The sequence below is a fragment of the Haliotis rubra genome, unplaced genomic scaffold (genome assembly GCF_003918875.1).
Source record: "Haliotis rubra isolate DU_JTF1 unplaced genomic scaffold, ASM391887v1 Scf183, whole genome shotgun sequence".
Classification (NCBI taxonomy): Eukaryota; Metazoa; Mollusca; class Gastropoda; order Lepetellida; family Haliotidae; genus Haliotis; species Haliotis rubra.
The window spans coordinates 541,686-560,749 of record NW_025765814.1 but is presented as its reverse complement, the minus strand read 5'-3'; the positions used below and the strand labels follow the sequence as shown (position 1 = coordinate 560,749).

Genomic DNA, 19,064 nt, shown 5'->3' with positions numbered 1-19,064 from the left:
AAATTATTCCAGTTGTGATTAAAACTAGAAGACTACATTCTAATCGTAACCAACGGTAACCTCGCTTTCACTAGTATAGTGTTACATAATATATTCACTCTGAAATTCATTCCTTTGGTTTTGAAATGACAGTATACAGAATCACACTGAATAAACTTTAACTCAAAATAAATGGCAAAATATGATTTTGACAGTACATTTTGAAAAACATTGAATAATATTCAAACCAGTACAATGAATATGTCATGTTTGATTGTCTTATGTCTAAATATAAACTTAATTTCATTTTCCTGGCCATTTGCCAAACAGCACAAAAAGATCAAATATGCGTTTTCAAAGTGTGTCAGTATATTTGAAACAAAATCCCTTTTATTCTTGTATTTCTAACATTAGGGTTTTCAAACACGGACATAAAGAGATTGTAGCCTTATGAATGATGAAGAGCAGGGTGTAGGATGTCCGTAACAGGCAAGTAGTTCACCTATAGAGACATGGAGAGAAAGGATCAGAAGAGGCTATTGAATTATCTCCCACAGTTTGGCCCTGGGAAATCAAGACTGTGAAGTGATTTATCCACTTCGTCGCTGCTTCATTCAGAAGAGTTTAGTGTCCCTGAGTTGGTCAAGTGTGTTATAAGTCTGTATCCACTGGTAGCCAGGTAGTATAGCTAGTTAGGATGCTGATTGTCATATACCAAGGGGAGCCGGTTTTACTGCCACGACGGCCTCCCCATGGGAGCTCACTTGAACCTATAGTCCGTTTGGCTCAAAAGCGGACCGATGAATTGCAATGTAACTCGAAAACTAATAAACATATAATACTCAATGAAACGCTGATCATAATCAAAACATCAGACCAACTCTGTGGTTTGTTTGCAGAATTTATTTCCTAAAATTAAAAAAGTTGTTTAACAAACTATCATTAAAATTTTGACACAGTTCACTATTTGTTACGAGGGAGGAGTGCAGAGTTAGGGACAGCCAGGTGTTAGAGAAGCACGTGCACCAGTGCCAACCAAGTTATTGCTTCATTAACCTATGCTGTGCCATCTCCATCCTTTCTCGCACACCTGGCTGTCCCTTTATCTGCATTCCTCCCTCGTAAGAAATAGTGAACTGTGTCAATATTTTAATGATAGTTTACTAAACAACTTTTTTATTTTTAGGATATATATTCTGCAAAAACCTCACAGAGTTGGTATGACGTTTTATTTATGATCAGCGTTTCATTGAGTAATATAAGATTATTAGTTTTCGAGTTAGATTGCAATTCATTGGTCCGATTTTGAGCCAAACCGACTATAATGTATTGTTATGCCAAAGATTTCTTAGATTTGGCTTATAGTGCTAGTACCTTTTCACATAATGGATTTTTATGGGTTTGTTGCTTGAGTGATTGTTTGGGGGAAATATTGTTTTGTGTCAGTTATCTATCTCTAGTTGTGCAGAGGGTGGTTAAAGTGTTCACTCATCAAGCAAGGGGCCCGGGTAGGATTCCCCACATGGGTACAATGTATGAAGCCCATTTCTGGTGTCCCCTCACTGTGATATTGCTGGAATATTGCTAAAAGTAGCATAGAACTAAACTCACTCACTCCAGTTGTCCATGTGATATTCAGTCATTTATCTTATGAGATAATTAAAGATAAATATTATTTATCATACAATAGATACCGTTCTCGGCAGGATAAAGGCAACGGATATATTCGGTATCTGTTGGGGTCATATACGGATATCAATGAAAATTAGAGAGGTCATATGCAAATGTTAGGGACTGCTTTCACAGTGTAATCAATCATGGCGTCAGGCCCATATATCGGCGATCGTGTCCAGATTGACGGCAGTGGTTGCTGTACTGTCAGTGCTTAACATCAACTTTGATCCATGTCTGGTAATGATAGATGGAGTGGATTAAGGAATCAAGGTAAATATTCATAGGCTTATGAAGATACCAACACCAGCTTCCTGACCGACTGCAATACATGCTTTAACATAACTCACCAGGGCTCGCTAAATACAATGTACAATGTTTATTCCTAATGCAGGATATTAACCATCCCGAAACACAGTCACATGACAGCCTATATTGTACATATGCACCCTCTAGAGGCTGGATACAGGCACAAATTAAACACATACATTATGACAAAAGTATTATACAACAATGTAAAATGAGACGCACTGTCAGAGTATGAAGTGATAATACTGTGAAAAATGTTTTTCCAAGACAGGGTATGAATGACCTCATGCCCTCTGCTGGTTAATTATATTCAAGCACAATGCTATACAGGGGTGGAAATAACCCAGGCAAGCAAATTTTTATATCACACTGTATCGGTGTCCAGTTGACTTTCCAATGTTAATTATGTTGTTTATTTAAAAAATCAACAAGAAAACAGCCGGTATAGTGGAAAAATTATCAGGGCAAGTGATTTTACATGTGCCACTGTACCGGAGTACACTAGCAATTTTCAAGTTATTTCCACCCCTGATTATAATATTACTATGATTACTCAAAAGTTTTCAATAGTAAAGACATTTGATTTAAAGAATGCTGCCATTGTGCTTCGAGAGCCTTTAGATTGTTCAGAACCTAGTTAAACAGAGCCTCTGTGTATGAGGCTGTATTGTACACAGACAATTGAACTGACACAAGAGGTGAGGTTGTGGGACACTACTAGACATGTGACAAGTGTAGCAATCCGGCCAGGGGTACAGAGCTTGACTATATTGTTAGTGATGAGCTTGAGGATGACTTAAATAGATCATACACCATACTCCACATAGCATAGTCCGCATACATTTCTATCAGGTAAGTTTGTCATCTTTGTTTTAGTTAGCAGCAAAAATATCAAACACAGTTAAAAAATACCATCCCACCTATGATAGATACGTATAAACTTTTGATTAAGGCATCTTCTTTCTAAGGTAGGATTAGGAGCTATTAAAATATGAAGATGCAACTGAAATTCAATGAAAAACATTTTGTAGTTAATATGATCTCTTTACCCGTGAAGGTCCGGGTTAGAATGAACCTTCAGTAAGCCATGCTTGTCGTAAGAGGCGACTAACGGGATGTGATCAGGCTCGCTGGCTTGGTTGACACATGTCATCGGTTCCCAACCAAACTTAGGCTCAGTATTATTCGTTACACTGCAATACTGAGTCTAACAAACCCTAGTAGAAGGTCACGACAGATAACCTTTGAGCGACTTATGACCGTCCAATCAAACGCGAGACGGACGAACGGATTTAACCAATCAGACAACAAGTACTTGTTAGGACTTACAAAACGTTTTTTGGATTTTCTCTTCCCTGGTCGCTGACATTGATCTATCAACAAACGAAAATCCGCATAAAATACAGATATTTGACCTGCAGTATATACGCTTATGGGTTTCTAATGACATGGTTACTATTTGCTTATATTTTCACAAGATGACATCATTGAATATTAATAAAAAACGCTAATTTCAACGACAGTTTACTCATTGCGTATATCACTCGGAAGAGAACATGCGAAAAATAGCATTCGGAATCATTTGAGTTTTTGAGGTGAAAGGTTCAAACGGTATGTGCGAATGTTAACTTTCACGATTTGGTAAGCTGTGTTCTGATTGGTCAGTTCAAAAGGTTATCTGACGCGACCTTCTACTAGGTTTTGTTAGACTCAGTATAGCAGTGTAACGAATAATACTGAGCCTAAGTTCACTTAGACTGTGGTTCCCAATTGCGCAGGTCAATGCTGATGCTGTTGATCACTGGATTGTCTGGTCCAGACTCGGTTATTTACAGACTGCCTCCATATAGCTTAAATATTGCTGAGTGTGGCTTAAAACTAAACTCACTCACTCACTTATATGATCTCTTGATGCAACAAACATCAACACAATGAAAGCCAGCTTGTCTCAAGTATTAATCATATAAAAAAAGTTTGTATTTCTATAGTTGTATATTTTAGGTAAAACTTGGATAATAAACTATAGAATAAACTAGTTTAATACTGAACTAAAAAAAATAAAACTAGTTTAATATTAATCTGTGAAATAAAGATAGGATAATGTTGAATTTAAGAATTAAAACTATAATATAACTATAATATTAAACTATAAAATAAAACTGGTATAATAACTATAAAAAGATTTGAATACCTTTATTTATAGTATTGTTCCTAGCCAACCATCATTTGTATAATTGTTTACCATTTATATATATATATATGAAAACATGAACTTATCTCAGCTAACACATTCTAATAAGCACTTCCTTTAGAACTAGGTGATGAACCAGTTTCGACTCCATGATGACCTCTAGACACATGAGGTCACGCAATGTTCAGGCATGACCACAAGATAATCATACTGCACTCATTTCCTGTTTTGTATCAGTTCAGTATTATTATTGCACTTTGGCCTACTACCAATATATACGCTCTCCGTGCTTAGATACTTGACATATGGCACTTATTGCAACTGTACAAAAGTCTGATTTGTCATCAGATAGCTACAGAGAAAAGACTTAGTTAAACGTCCATGAAACTGAAGCTTTTTTTATCTGTAACTCTACTGTCATAGCATCTAATTCAGGATAGCCATCGTCCAAATATTTCTAAAGACCAAAAACTATATAGCAAAGCCATGTGAGACTTAATTGTAATTATTTATATGACGCTAATCTGCAGTCTTAATCCTTTTGACTACCGCTGTGTGCATTGTCTTGACAGATACCCTGTACCACTCTGTCACTTTCATTAATTACTGTATGTGACATTTTAATATAGCCTTAATTGGTTATCCCCCTTGGCCGTGTGTGCCATCACATCAACTGGTCCAAGGAAGTACTGTTGTTTCTTTTCCTGTCCATTGTTAACTCTTCGTCTGTCAATTGTTGTTTACAACTAAATATGTGTTCATATTTCTACTGTCACCAGTCCGGTATTCCGACTGTCTGTGTAGGGACGACCGCGAGCAGGATAATGCCGCTGGTAGGAAACGCCCTGGGGTTGAGCTGGAACTCCGCTCACCTCATTCATGTATACTTGTGTATCATGTACTGTACAGTCAACTAAAGAAGTTTGAACGCAACTATTTCTTCGTCTTCGTCAACATTTTCGACACACATATACGCTTTGACACTACTGTGAAGAGATTTGTAATATGTACAAGAACCATATAGAAATTACTCCTTAGGTACCAGACATCTATAAAGTTTACATGTACTCTCACATTTGGAAATTTGGAAATTCATGGAGAAAATTAGATATTTTGGTTCAAGATGTCGACTACAGTCTGTTTGGGTCAAAATGGTAATGATGAACCACAATCTAACTCCAATCCGGTTCATGATCAAACATTAATTTCAACACAGAATGTCATGAATACATCAGACCAACTCTCGAAAAAGGATTCATAACATTTGTTACTTAACAAACTGTCATCATTTTGTTTTGATTTTCCATGTGAAGTTGTACACAAAAAACTTGAGCTTACGTAACATGAAGGCTCAATATGGATTACATTGCATGCCATGTTGAATGTAGACACTTGAATAGGACATGAAGTCTGCAGTGAACAAAGAGATGACTGCATGAAGGAAAAGTGTGCGTAACAGCCCCCCACCCCTTCCTTTCCTATAGTGAACCTGCCAACCTTAACATAGAACTTCAAACAGTTGAATGAAAATAAAAATATTTCCATTACTCACTCATCAGATAACAACATTATTCAACCCCATGCTTAATACCAGTTATACAGTTCTGACTGTCTTTTGTTCGTCAGTTACCAGAACCATTCACTCATTTCCTGACTGTGTGTTACACAAAAGCTTGTTTGATTCTATATGATTCTGTGTGTATAGGGGCAGTGGGGTAGCCTAGTGGTTAAAGCATTCACTCGACGAAGTCGAAGACCCAGGTTTGATTCCCCACATGGGTACAATGCGTACAGCCCATTTCGTGGTATTGCTGGAATATTGTTAAAAGTGGTGTAAAACCATACTCACTGGCCAAATGAGACTCATATCAGAGAACATATTGACCTCACCTGTGATTAAAACAAAGTTGCATCATCTGGATGTGTGTCAATTAGATGCAACTGAGTCATGTACATCACAGCTACGTCATGCGCAGATAGCCAGGATAACACGCTCAAAAGTTGACTTCGGAAAGAACAATGAACATGATCCTGGATAAGAATCTTTGAAGCCTGAAAAACCAGAACTAGATGATTAAGGTTCAGGTGAGTGTGTAGCAGATAACGATCAATGGCATTTCTTGGAACTCCAGAAATATATGGCATCGTGATCACATGGAACAGAATGTTTTAAAAGCATTGTGCTCCTAATGCAGTGTTCACGAATAACGTCTGACCCTCTGACAAATCCGGCAGATTTGCCAACGGTCTGATAGAAGTCTGCAAAACACACACCCCCCACCCCCCACACCCCCCAAATGTCAGACTGTATATTTCACAATGACTTTGACTGAAGTTATATGTGACATGTGACTCTTGTTTGCCCTTTATAAATCTTACGTTTGTTAAAAATTTCAATGCCAATTATAAGAAATGTTGAATATGATATGTGTGTTTAATTTTATTCTATGGGTCCTGTGAATTTTGAATGGGTCAGACTGACATCTGAAACTTACAGGACCCAATGTCCTGTTACTTGAAACAGCTAAGTGAACACTGCTAATGGCCATGTTTGAAGATTAGGAAAGGAGGACTGTTATGAAGAAGAGGCCAAATACATGTCATATCTGAGCTGGAAAAACAAATGTTTAAATGTGGATGAAATCTTTGCTAATGGGACACAAGTTATAGTGTTTTATATCTCTAATTGTATTCTTGTGGCTTAAAAATTATGAAAAACTGTAGTCAGTTTTGTTGAATTTTCTCTCACTGCAGGTTCATTTGTTTGAGGTGCCATGGTTAGGTTTCAGTGTTGGGCCTATTGGTATTCAAGCATCTGCTGAACATGGGTTTGAATTTCAGACTGGTTAAGTTCCTAGGTTTGTCTGCTCCAAATGTATGTTCAGATATTTGTTTCCCTTTATGATCTATTGTCACAGCAAACAGACATGCCATCATGTCCCGATTGGGTAGATCGATGCAATTGGTGTCAGTCACTGTATTGTCTGGTTCAGTCTCAATTACTGACCCATGAAGATCTGGGTTAGAATTGGTCTTCAGCAACCCATGCTTGTTGTAAGAGGCGATTAACGGGATCAGGTGGTCAGGCTCGCTGACTTGGTTGGCACATGTCATCAGTTCCCAATTGTGTAGATTGAGGCTCAGGCTGTTGATCATGTTGATCACTGGATTGTGCGGTCCAGACTCGAATATTTACAGACTGCCACCATATTCTAAAACTAAACTCACTAACTCATTGTGAGATAACTATATGCCATTCAAGGCAGATTAGAATCCAGCTTACTCACGTCAAGTATAGGCATTCCTGATTCAACAAAAACATACCATTCAACTTTTGATGAGGATGATAAGAATGAGATAAAATTGTCCTTGTCTAAAGTTGAGCAGTATATATATATAACCTCCGCTTTATATGCATGTGAGGCCTTACTTGAAAGGAAATTTTACAATGTAAACATGTGACCTGAAATATTATCCGCTGACTTTGGAAATATTTCCATGAATTAAAAAATAACTGTTTACCAGTAAGGAAAGTTGTGAGAGGGATGTCTTGTTATTGCAATCCCAGACCACTGTGGGATGGGGATTAGAGACACCATGTTTGTTGAGGAAGCAGACGTGTTGACACTAATGACAGTGGTTGAATACATTACACTCCAATGACCTGATATGTAAATGTTGGTAATCAGATACTTTATCAGAGCGTAGATTATTATACACTGATATATGCAGGCAACTAGAAAGAATATATTTCACCAACATGGATAGTGTGGGTGTGTGATATGGAGCGTTCTTGATGCTATTACTTCCAGAGGCCCAGATAAGCTGCGTATCTGGGTAAAATACACATAGAAAATTTTAAATTACGCATTGAAAAATAGTTGTTGCGTACCAATTACGCATTTAAAATGTTAGATACACAAAAAGTTAAAAACAAATGCGTACGGAATATATTTATAAAAATCGCTTGCGTAATGAAAAAGACATCGATAGCTATCAAGCTGTACTGTTAGTATAGGACAAGTGTTGTACTGTCAGTATAGGATGAGTGATTTTTTATGAAATCATTTCCATTATATTTAAGTTGGTTTTGATTAGGTATGACATAAGGCAGAACATACCTGCCTAGTAAACTTACTCAGTCACATAATACTTATGTGAGTAAAATGAGTGAAATACGCACATATTTGAAAGCAGTGGGTAACGGAAAATGGAATACCCACTCAACATTCATAATACCCACTCCAAAAAAAAATACAGTGGGTACAGTACCCACATGAGCTAAATCTTATCTGGAGCTCTGACTTCATTCCATCAATACCATGTCAGTACAATGCGAGTCTGTTCAAGTTCTAGGTAAACTGTTCTAGAGAACATGGGTTTTGTTGTTGACAGTCACTTCAACTGCAACATGAATGAACAGGTATATGAATATGTATATTCAGAGTATACTTGAGACCTCAGTAAGAATAGGATTCCGGTCCCTATCATGTCAGTTATTTGTGGTAAGAGGTGAAGCAGTTGAGTATTCCCTGAATGAGCCGTGCCCAGGCCCTATCATGTCAATTACTGTAAGAGGCAGAGGGTTGAGTACATACCATCATACCTTAAATGTATGGTCCATAGTGACCTATTGGGTCTAGTGCTTGATTTAAGAGGTGATGAGATAGAGTGTATTGCATCATACCCTGAATGATGCCCAGCAACCTGTAATGGCAACGCTGCTGATGGTGTATCATCTAAACTGAAGGCATGTTGTATTGCTGATGATATCAACCAAAAATGTCTGAAAATTTATTATTTCCTGGCTTCTGTTCTATATAGTATGTATATTTGCTCATTGCACAACAACAAAACTATTTAAAAAACGAGTGTCGTACATGTGAATGATGAAAAGAGGGTGCTTCCACTGATATGTAACTGAAACATGTTAAACTCAACAGATGCCCTTCATATATTTCCCAGCATTGTGACATAATGTGAACATAGTGTAACACGCCAAGCAATCTGTCACTGTTGGGAAGGAGACGGTTTGTAGAAAAAGTGTCCATCTTGATAAACGTCTGCCGCATCTTACCAACAGACATTAAAAACTGATTCTGGTTGTTATGGAGTCTGTGAACTGTGTCACACACAAATTGCTGTCACTTCAGTTTGAAACTTTTGTGTTCTGATGTTCTGTAAACTGAGATTAATAAGACCCATCACCACTAATATCCTGAACATCATTGAAAACGCACCACTTATAAAAGTTCAGATTATTAAAAGCACGTGTAAGGAATTGATATTTTTTGAGTGGATAATAACAGATGGACGACTGACAAAAACAACAACACAGAAAAGACGCTCATTCATTGAAATGTTCCACAGTCAGAAAGGATCAAACACGCGTGGGGTCAAATCGAAAAGTCAATATCACATGTGACCGCCATTTGCATTGACACATGCAGTTCAACGTCTCCTCAATGAGTCAATAAGCGTCCGAATAGAGTTCTTGAGGATGGCATTCCACTTCTGCAGTAGTGCAGCCCCAAGTTCCTGGATGTTTCGCATCTGTTGTCGCTGCGAAAGACTTTGACCAATTTCATCCCACAAGTGCTCAATTGGGGATACATCTGGCGACTGTGCTGGCCAATGAATAACCTGGATGTGTTGCTGGGCCAGATACTGCATGGAAAGTCTTGTTGTGTGTGCCCGTGCATTGTCCTGTTGAAAAGTATGGACATCTTGGTGGTGATTGAAGGTGATGTGATTCTGAAGAATCTGCTCTCGGTAATAAAGGCATTAACTCTCCCTTGACAGACATGAAGGCAGTCCTGTGATTGTAATTTATTCCACCCCAGACCAGGACACTCCCACCACGCCAAAGGTCTGTCTGAACCACACAGCTCATCAGCATAACGTTCACCACATCGCCAAACACGTAATCGCCATCAAACACGTAGATCGTGACTCTTCAGTGACTACCACACCATGCCATTGGACCTTTACTGAAAACGCCTGCTAGCCCATTGTATGCCAAGGTCATTGAAGGTCCACGTAGGGGTAGCATGGAGCCTGTTAGCTACTGATGTCAGTCCTGATGATGCAGTCAACCTAACGCATGGTGTGTTCAATCACTGATATTGACAAGGTCAATATGGCGATCATGATGGAGCGCGTAACATGTTGTCCAAGGTCATTGAAGTCACTGTGCAACTGCAATATCCCTAACTGCTGGTGCCAACAAGTTGTCTGAATCATGCCTAGTGCAACCTGAATCATGCCTAGTTTCTTCGTGAGGTGTTAACCTCGGCATCTCTGTCCTCATTTCACAATCGTTAGTGAAGCAATGAGAATCGGTTCTCATACACCTGCTTTTGTTGTTACAGTCAGTATGATTTCAGAATGAAATTCGCGCTTTTTTCATGGCGTGGCTGCATTGTGATGCATTTTGGAATTAAGAGTCATACTGTGGACAGGAATTTGTTTCTAAAGCATTTTTTCAACTGGACTGCCCTTCGACTTCATGTTAGTTATATTCATTGATCATTGTCATGCTGATATCCATCTTGATGAAAATATGGACAATTTTAGACTGGTGCGTTTTCAATGATGTTCAGTATATATACTAGACAGTTCACGCTGCACTTGTGACGGTCTGTTGATCTTGATCTTGTGTTGGCTAAGATTAATAAGACTGTAAACCTGACAGACCCTGACTACTCCAACAGTTGATGCTTCAGTCCAGCAGGATCTACTTCAATAGTGTTTCTGATTATTTGACTGTGTGAAGTGGACACACTATATGTGGACCTGTAAGAGCTTGATTCTGTGATAGTATCATTGAAGAGTAGTGACTTGTTTGTTGTAAACTTGGTACATACACTACTTGGGCTGCATACTAGTTGTGGGTGTTGACAAACACTTACCTCCCTTAGTGAAAGGTCACTCAGGAAGTATATACTGTAAATCATGAAATTAATGTGTCACGAATTTAATGCGAGTGCGAGGGTCTAGTCTAAAATGCGTCACAAAATTAATGCGAGCTCGGGAATCTGTGCTGATGATGAGATGTGACACCCTGAATCTTTGATGTTGTTCATTTTCTGTTCACACTTGTTATTTACCAAATAACCTGAATGGAGCTTATTATGCAATGAATGACAGTGAGCTGACCATGTTTTGATTACGCTGCCATGTTTGATCATGTGATTGCTTGCTACTACTTGTCTTATGACAACATATATAAACGTAATCCGATGTGAAAGACGCGAGTCATCTACCAAGGTACAACAAACAAGTGGCTGGAGAATGTCCGGTCTGGCTGATGTGCTTGAGTGACTTTAAACAATGACCAGTGATTGTAACCAGTGATAATTACATGTGGTTTGAGATACCTGTAATGAGGAAGTGACCTGTACTGGTGTAATGTGTAGTGTCAACACTTCCGCTATTGTTACATAATTTGCCGATGAATAAGTTCAATGGATATCAATTAGTGTCATGGAAGTTAGTCCTCATTTGTCGATTAATTTTATGAGAGATGTCTAAATTGTTATTATGTTCGGTATTGTTATGATGAATGCTAACCTGAAGACGATAAGAGATTTATGTTTTCTGTCTTTTATTAAGTTCTCAAAAGTAGACATGGTCAGACTGAAATGCATCATTATAATAATGCGAGAGAGTACAGACGCATTTTTCGCATTAATAAAATGCTCGCATTAATTTTCTGGTTTACAGTGCATGAAAGGGGATCAGCTTGTTACATAGATAGAATAGATTAGGAATGTGTGAATCTGAAGTGGGAGAAAGTGCTGAATATATCACAGCAGGACAGGATGGAGGGGCATTTATAAAATGGGTTGAATATGAAGGAAACAAGGTATTAGACAAGTCACCTGAAGAGCTTCACTTGGGACTGTTATCGACATTGGTGGCCACACAGATTCCAAATATAGTATTTCTCATTTATGTTATTAAAGATCACATATATTTTTGGGGGTACAAATACATAAATCACTAATTGGCATCGTTATAAATGAAACCCCATCATTAAAACTACTCATTTTGATCTTTAATTAACTTAAATCGACCTTTTTGACAACAGTGCACAATTCTCACCCGCGAACGAAATTTCAACCAATCAGAGCGGCGCATCTCTGTGACGTCATATGAGGAATAGCAAATGCTTATATGTATTTCTTATGCAACAATGAAGTTCTGTTCGTATTCTCAAAACATGGTGGGCCCATAAGTTTTCACATGCAATACAGCAATTAATACCCCCTTGTTGTATAACCCGTGTTAGGTGGTATAAACCTACACATGTTATTTGTCATCATTCACTATTCAGTTAATGAAATTATAACAAGTATAATTAGTGGTAACACCACTTAGATTACCCAACAAAGGTTCCCATTATAAACATTGATCAACTTAGGATTAACCGTTAACCCGCTGATTGATTAATTACTTTTATCTTGCACAGTGGATTTGTCAAAAGGTAGTGTTTATGTATGTAGATGTACTAATCTATACTGAATACACTCTGTCGAGTCTGTCTCCGTGTAAAAACAACGTCCTTCTTTCAAAGGATTAACCGCCAATACATTGATTGATTGCTCATTATTGGCTAACTAAATTAATTTTTTTTTAAAGAATGGCGGACATTATGCAATTAGTTGCCAAGGGTGCTATCTTGGGCATTTAGTTTCGTTTCAAAATGCATACAAGTATGATAAGAAAACTAATTAGGATTATAAGACCAAATATAAAGGCGTACATTGACTAGTATCTACATACTGGTGAGTGGACGTTAACCACGTGAATGTAACAATAAATTTATCACGCAGTATTTATTGTTACTTCGACCCCCACCTCGCTTCCGTGGAAGAAATCGTTATGTTACAAGTTGTGTCATGCAAAATCCTTTTGGTCATAATTCAAATACATATGTAACTACGAGTAAAAAGTAGTTTTGATTTTCTAACTTGATGAAAACAAACCATAATCTCATTAATTCTAACAGGCTTTAGCCCATGACTTTACGATTTTCAAAAATGGTGGCGCCCTGTCGCGAACATCCGCCAGTCTGAGGATAAATGCTATTTAGGTTTGTTTTCACCAAGTTACAAAATCAAAACTACTTTCTACTGGTAGTAAATTATGTATTTGATTGATGGTCAATAAGAGTTTGCATGACATAGCTTATAACATAACAATTTCTCTCGTGGAGGCGAGGTGGGTGTCAATATAATACTACTTACAATATTATTGTTACTTCGACCACAACCTCGCTTCCGAGGAAGAAATCGTTATGTTACAAGTTGTGTCATGGAAAATCTTTATGGTCATCAACCATATACATATTTTACTACAACTAGTAAGTAGTTTTGATTCTTTAACTTCCATGAAGCAATCTGAATCTGTGCATGGTGACACCATCGCCTGACCCCTAGGAGCACTAAAGGTGGATCAGTGATAACATTTCTCGAGGGTATCCCCACATGTTATCACTGATCAGACTTTCTGGGAGTATCCCTAAGTGTTATCGCTATTCAGTGTAATTACTGTTTCCTATTATGCTGCATCCCCAAAACAGAAAAGAATTCCTCTGTTTTCAAATTATAATAATAAGACTGGTTCAGAAATGTATAGTGTTGACAAAAATCTTGACACATTGAAATGCCGATTGCAGGAAGTGATGTAATCAATGGTTACTGTAATAGCCATGAAAACACCAGCAAAATGTCAGATGTTCATCACAACATACTCTCTGTCGTTTTTTAACCATTGGGGCACATGTTTTCAAACTTGAAATCTGTTGTGTATTGTGATTGGGCATCTTTCAAATAGTGTAATCTCTTTCCACAAACAGATCTCTGTTAGTATTTAATATCTTCGAGGCTTGTATAACTATGTATGACCTTATACAATCTTACTGCTATTTTATGTGTCTTTGTGTTATATGAATTTCTAAAATAGCTGCAAACGCACCTTTTTTACACAATGCCAATCCACAGGTCACTGCGACCTGGTTGTGTAACAGTAAATTGAACCCATGTGTAGACACATGTACCTGTCGGCCTGGATCCAAGGTGTAAGCTGTGTTACCTACAGGACATGTGGCATTAGAGGAGTATCTGCTTCTGACCGAAGTGGTTAGCTTAGCCAAGTAGAACTAGAGACGACTAGTACAATATACACTGATGTATTGGCAGGAAAATCATATATGTAAGTAGCTAACTAATGTATACAATGAAGAAAAACAATAGACTTTCCAGGGACTGAGCATGTTCCTAGGAAGGTGAGAACAAGTCTGTGGTGGTGGTGGTGGTTATGATGATGATGATGATGATGATGATGATGATGATGATGATGATTTGGAGATTTAACATGCGCTTTTTGATGTAATGCCAGGGGTGGAAATAACCCATTGCCCGACTCCAGTGGTTTTTTCTGTCAGGCAAGCAAATTTGTATATCACACTGTACCGGTGTCCAGTTGACTTTCCAATATTAATTATGTTGTTTATTTTAAAAAATCAACAAGAAAACGTCCGGTATAGTGAAAAAATTACCAGGGCAAGTGATTTTACATGTGCCACTGTACCGGAGTACACTAATAATTTTAAAGTTATTTCCACCCCTGAATGCATATTTCGCATATGGTTTAAACATATTTTTATTCCTAGAGAATCTGGTTTGGTAAACAAGCAGAACTCTACTTATATCAATACCTCACCAGTACATATATCATTTAAACAAATACACAAGAACTGGATACAAAAACCGACAAATTAAATCATGTGCATTGTAGGTGCTTATAAACATTGAGCTTGCAGCTACACTTCATTAATTGATTGCATATAATTGTTAGTATAATTTGTCAAATCGTTTAGACTTATAGATGTATTGATGCAGGGACTCTATTATGTTCTTATTGACGTTGTTGTTTGCCGGAGGTATTCCGTATAACACAGTTTGGAGATTGTGGCCATTTACATAGAAGTAGGTATTATTTCTAATAGCAGTGTATAACTTACATGTAAAAAGATAATGAACAGTATCTTCATTGTGGTATCCACAAGCGCATCCAGGGTTGTTAGAAATTTCGCATATGGGCATGCCAGGCCATTTATTGTTTGAGTGTCAAGCAAGTCTGTGGACAAGGGTGATAGTTCTATGGGTATACAACGTCTTTATTACAACATAGGCAACATTTCGGTGTGATCTCTGTTGTTTGTGATCACTTGCTTGATAATAGTATTGCCATCTACACTGAAACAGTGCATATATTGTTATAAAGAAGTTGTGTATGCATAGAACTATCACCCTTGTTCATCACACCAACTTCTAAATGCCACTCCATGCTTGTATACTGCTCAAAAGAAGTGAAGGAGCACTTGATTCTCTCATATTGTCATACCACCTGAAAGAATTGTGAGGCATGTAACTTCCCTTGCGTGGTATATGTGACGATTTGGATGCAGCAGTGAATTAGTATTTGGGTGTATGTGACTGTTGATATTCTGGTGCTTCAGGGGCAGTTTAGGTTGTATGCTCTGTAGAGCTGAGAATGCAAGTTACGTGCATACTGATCCATTGGTCAGAGTTTTGGACACTGCTTTAGAGATTAACATGGATTTGGCGCATAATTTTTTGCACATAAAGGTTGTTTATGATTGTGGGGATGGCATCTACTACACTCTGTCATGTCCTTTGTTTTTATGCTAGATATGTAATTGTCAGGAAATATATCCCATTGAGGATAAATGAGCATAGTAGATCCTATTGCATGTTTCCTGACTGTACAGAATAAATGAAATTTGCATCCTACTTAAATCTTGCCGTTATTTGCAAGTCTAGATTTTCTCAGCCCTTGACCAGAAATTTAACACTGGATCCATTTGGATTTTACTTTTTAGTTTGTGGATAAATCCCCTTGAATCAGTAGACATTGTCTCTTGGACTAAATGTTGGTCTAATCCTTAGTGTGGCATGCCTGCTACAAGATGCCAGTACAGGTGGTGTGATCATGGCAGTGTATGGGGGACAGGTTCGCTGCCGTGTCAGAATTCATTCATATTTAGGGACCTACTGACCCTATTTACATGGAATAAACTTTGAATGGACGGCAAGGTGAATGAACGATCTTCATTTTAATGTTGTCATGAGCTCCCTCCCTCCTAAAACTCTCCCTGCGCAGACAGTGGGGAGACCGTGACTAGTGATATATATTGCTGTAACATTGTCACGGTGACCATAGTGACCTTGTTATTCCACTCACTGGACAGTGGGGTAGCCTAGTGGTTAAAGTGTTTGCTCCTAATGCTAAAGACCTGGGTTCAGTTCTCCACATGGGTACAATGTGTAAAGCCTGTTTCTGTTGCCCCCAGTCATGATATTTGCTGGAATATTGCATAAAAATCTACCCACACATTCTTTCGCTCATCACTCACTATAATAACATGTTTTAATTTCATTTTTCAATCCTAGTATGTCGAAACAAAAACAGTTTTGAATAATAATGCAGCAGTTTGATGCATCGGTCGATACAGATGTTATCATGTCGTGATGTGACAGAAGTGTGATCAAGTTTCATGTATGACTGTACATGGCCGATCCAGAACTTGCTCCCAAGCTTGTGCTTGATACAGCACCAGGGCAGTGATGATGTCAGAGTATATATGTAGATATGACTGATGTACATGATTTATCACATGGGCATGTGGGTAATATTGACCTATATATCAGTATTGATTGACAGTTAAGTTATGATGTCCTTGATGAATGTGACAGATGTCCATATCAGCTGATCAGTTGTGTGTGTCTCTGTGACCTTGTTCAGCATAATACAATCAGTAATCTGGAAACATGTATCACGCTTAATAACATTATCAGTTACTGTAAAAATTCTGATTAGCGATAAAAATATATGATATGTGTTTATCTGCAAACAATTATCAGTTTTGTAGTCAGTTACTAAAGTTATCAGTATGTTTAGGGGTTTTGTGTCGTGTATATTGACATGACGGAACGTGGTCAGGTACAACACGCAGGTCAATAATAATCATGTGAAGTTACGCCTCACAGACAGCTTGGCTTGTCTGCTCCACAGGGAACTCGGAATGACAGCGAAATAGAGTTGACACTGTTCCACTGACCACGGTAATGATTCTATCTGCACTTTGAGAATGATATCCATCATGGAAATGCTCCACTTTGATTATTTGTTGATGTTAGCATGCCTTATGTCGATGTCACCAACACTGGACATGGTGTAAGTCTGGATCAATACACCGAGCTGCATCAGCATGACTTATGTCAAAGGCATCATCAATAAGAATTTTTGCTCTTTACTTGTATTGTTATGCTTGTCACATGTTATCACTGTTCACGTTTGTGAGCTTCAATGTCAAATTTTACCTTTGATTTATGATAAATGTTAGTTTGTAATATTGTTACGATATCGAAACGAAGTAAGTACCATATTTTCGAGTTTCATGCATATGAGTGTCATTACAGACTTGATTACAGTAATTACTGTAGGGGTGATTACAGGGCCAAGCTTGGACTTTTCTGTTTGGACAATGACCTGGTTGGGTTTGAATCCCAATGAGCTGCAGATATTTAAGCTTTTTCTTTGTTTATTCTGAGCAATGGTGGCCCAGCGGGGTGAGAAGCAACAACTAAATATTCAGAGTTGTGCCCCTTAGTTGTCAGGCTGTAGGTTTGAATCCTAGGTTACCTCCAGTTGTGATCCTTGTTCAGCTTCACACTTGGTGACCTTCACATGACGGACAGAATATCAAACATGCCAGTACCCTGCATGTCACCCTCGTACTGCTGGTAAATAGATTGTGTCACACAGATGAAATGTGAAATGTTCACTTTAGGCGGCAGACCTGGGGCTGTTTTCACGAAGCAGCCTTTACTAAGGTTATCATTAACTCCCATTCTTTAACATTCCACTAAGGTTACCTGAGTGATTTACTGTCACCTTAGTGCTTTGTGAAAGGAGGCCCAGGTTTGGAAACATATTCACTCCTATCTAAGCAGGCAAGGGTGGCCAGATAAATGAAGTGTTCACTTGCTTTGCTGGAGACCTGGCTTAAAACAGTCAGGACAAAGTTAAATGTTTACTCCTGGTACACCACCTCAGTCTTTTCAGGTATATGATTTTGATACTTTTTGTATCATGAAAGTCACACGATAACCTTCCTACTTACCATTCCAGTACATTTTGTGTTCATGTTACAATGAAGGACATTCCTTTTTCAGAAGCGTCACGTGATCTTGGACAAGTTCCTGAAGCTGCACCTGATGGTCACTGCCGGACCTCAGGGAACCCCCAGGTTCAGGTGAGAATCTGTTTTAGCATGATGTCATGGCAACAGGGTGAACATGGACATACAATTGACAGTTAGCATCACCTCCTCCATGAAGGGTTATATGTGGCCTCTATCAACTCATACTTGTAGTAAGAGGCCTCTAACAGGATTTACCTGTGGGTCAGAAGTATGACCACCAAATGGACATTGTCTGTCTGTCTGTCTGTAGCTGGAAGTGCAGCACTAAACCACAACATCACAACTTTTCTAACATTCTTTGTCTTGTTCGTTGATCAGGCTCCTTATAATAAGAAAATACTGTGTGGTAGAAGCTAGAATCAGAGGCGTGTTGTTATAATTTAACAACACTGACTGACCAATCAGATTAAAGGAATATCCAACTGGTTGGCATAATGCATTATTTGACATGGCGTCAACATGATAAAGGACTTACATAACTGCTCCATTTTTATATGCTAATTCTGCATTTGAAATATATTTTCTGTTATCATTAAGGAAAACCAGTTTTGTAGTTTAAGGTGTAACATGCATTTCATGCAGGCAAGCGTAACGAGGGTCAGTCGCCCTATAGTGAGA

At 38.2% G+C, this 19,064-nt stretch overlaps 1 protein-coding gene across 1 annotated transcript in view; it reads left to right on the top strand.

Moving 5' to 3' along the window:
• LOC124273673 (lysosomal-trafficking regulator-like) overlaps nucleotides 1-19,064 on the top strand; it is a 110,764-nt gene that overhangs the window by 19,624 nt on the left and 72,076 nt on the right. Inside the window, 1 exon segment of the mRNA XM_046708946.1 lies at nucleotides 18,418-18,497. Within this exon segment, the coding sequence (XP_046564902.1) occupies nucleotides 18,418-18,497 (80 nt within the window).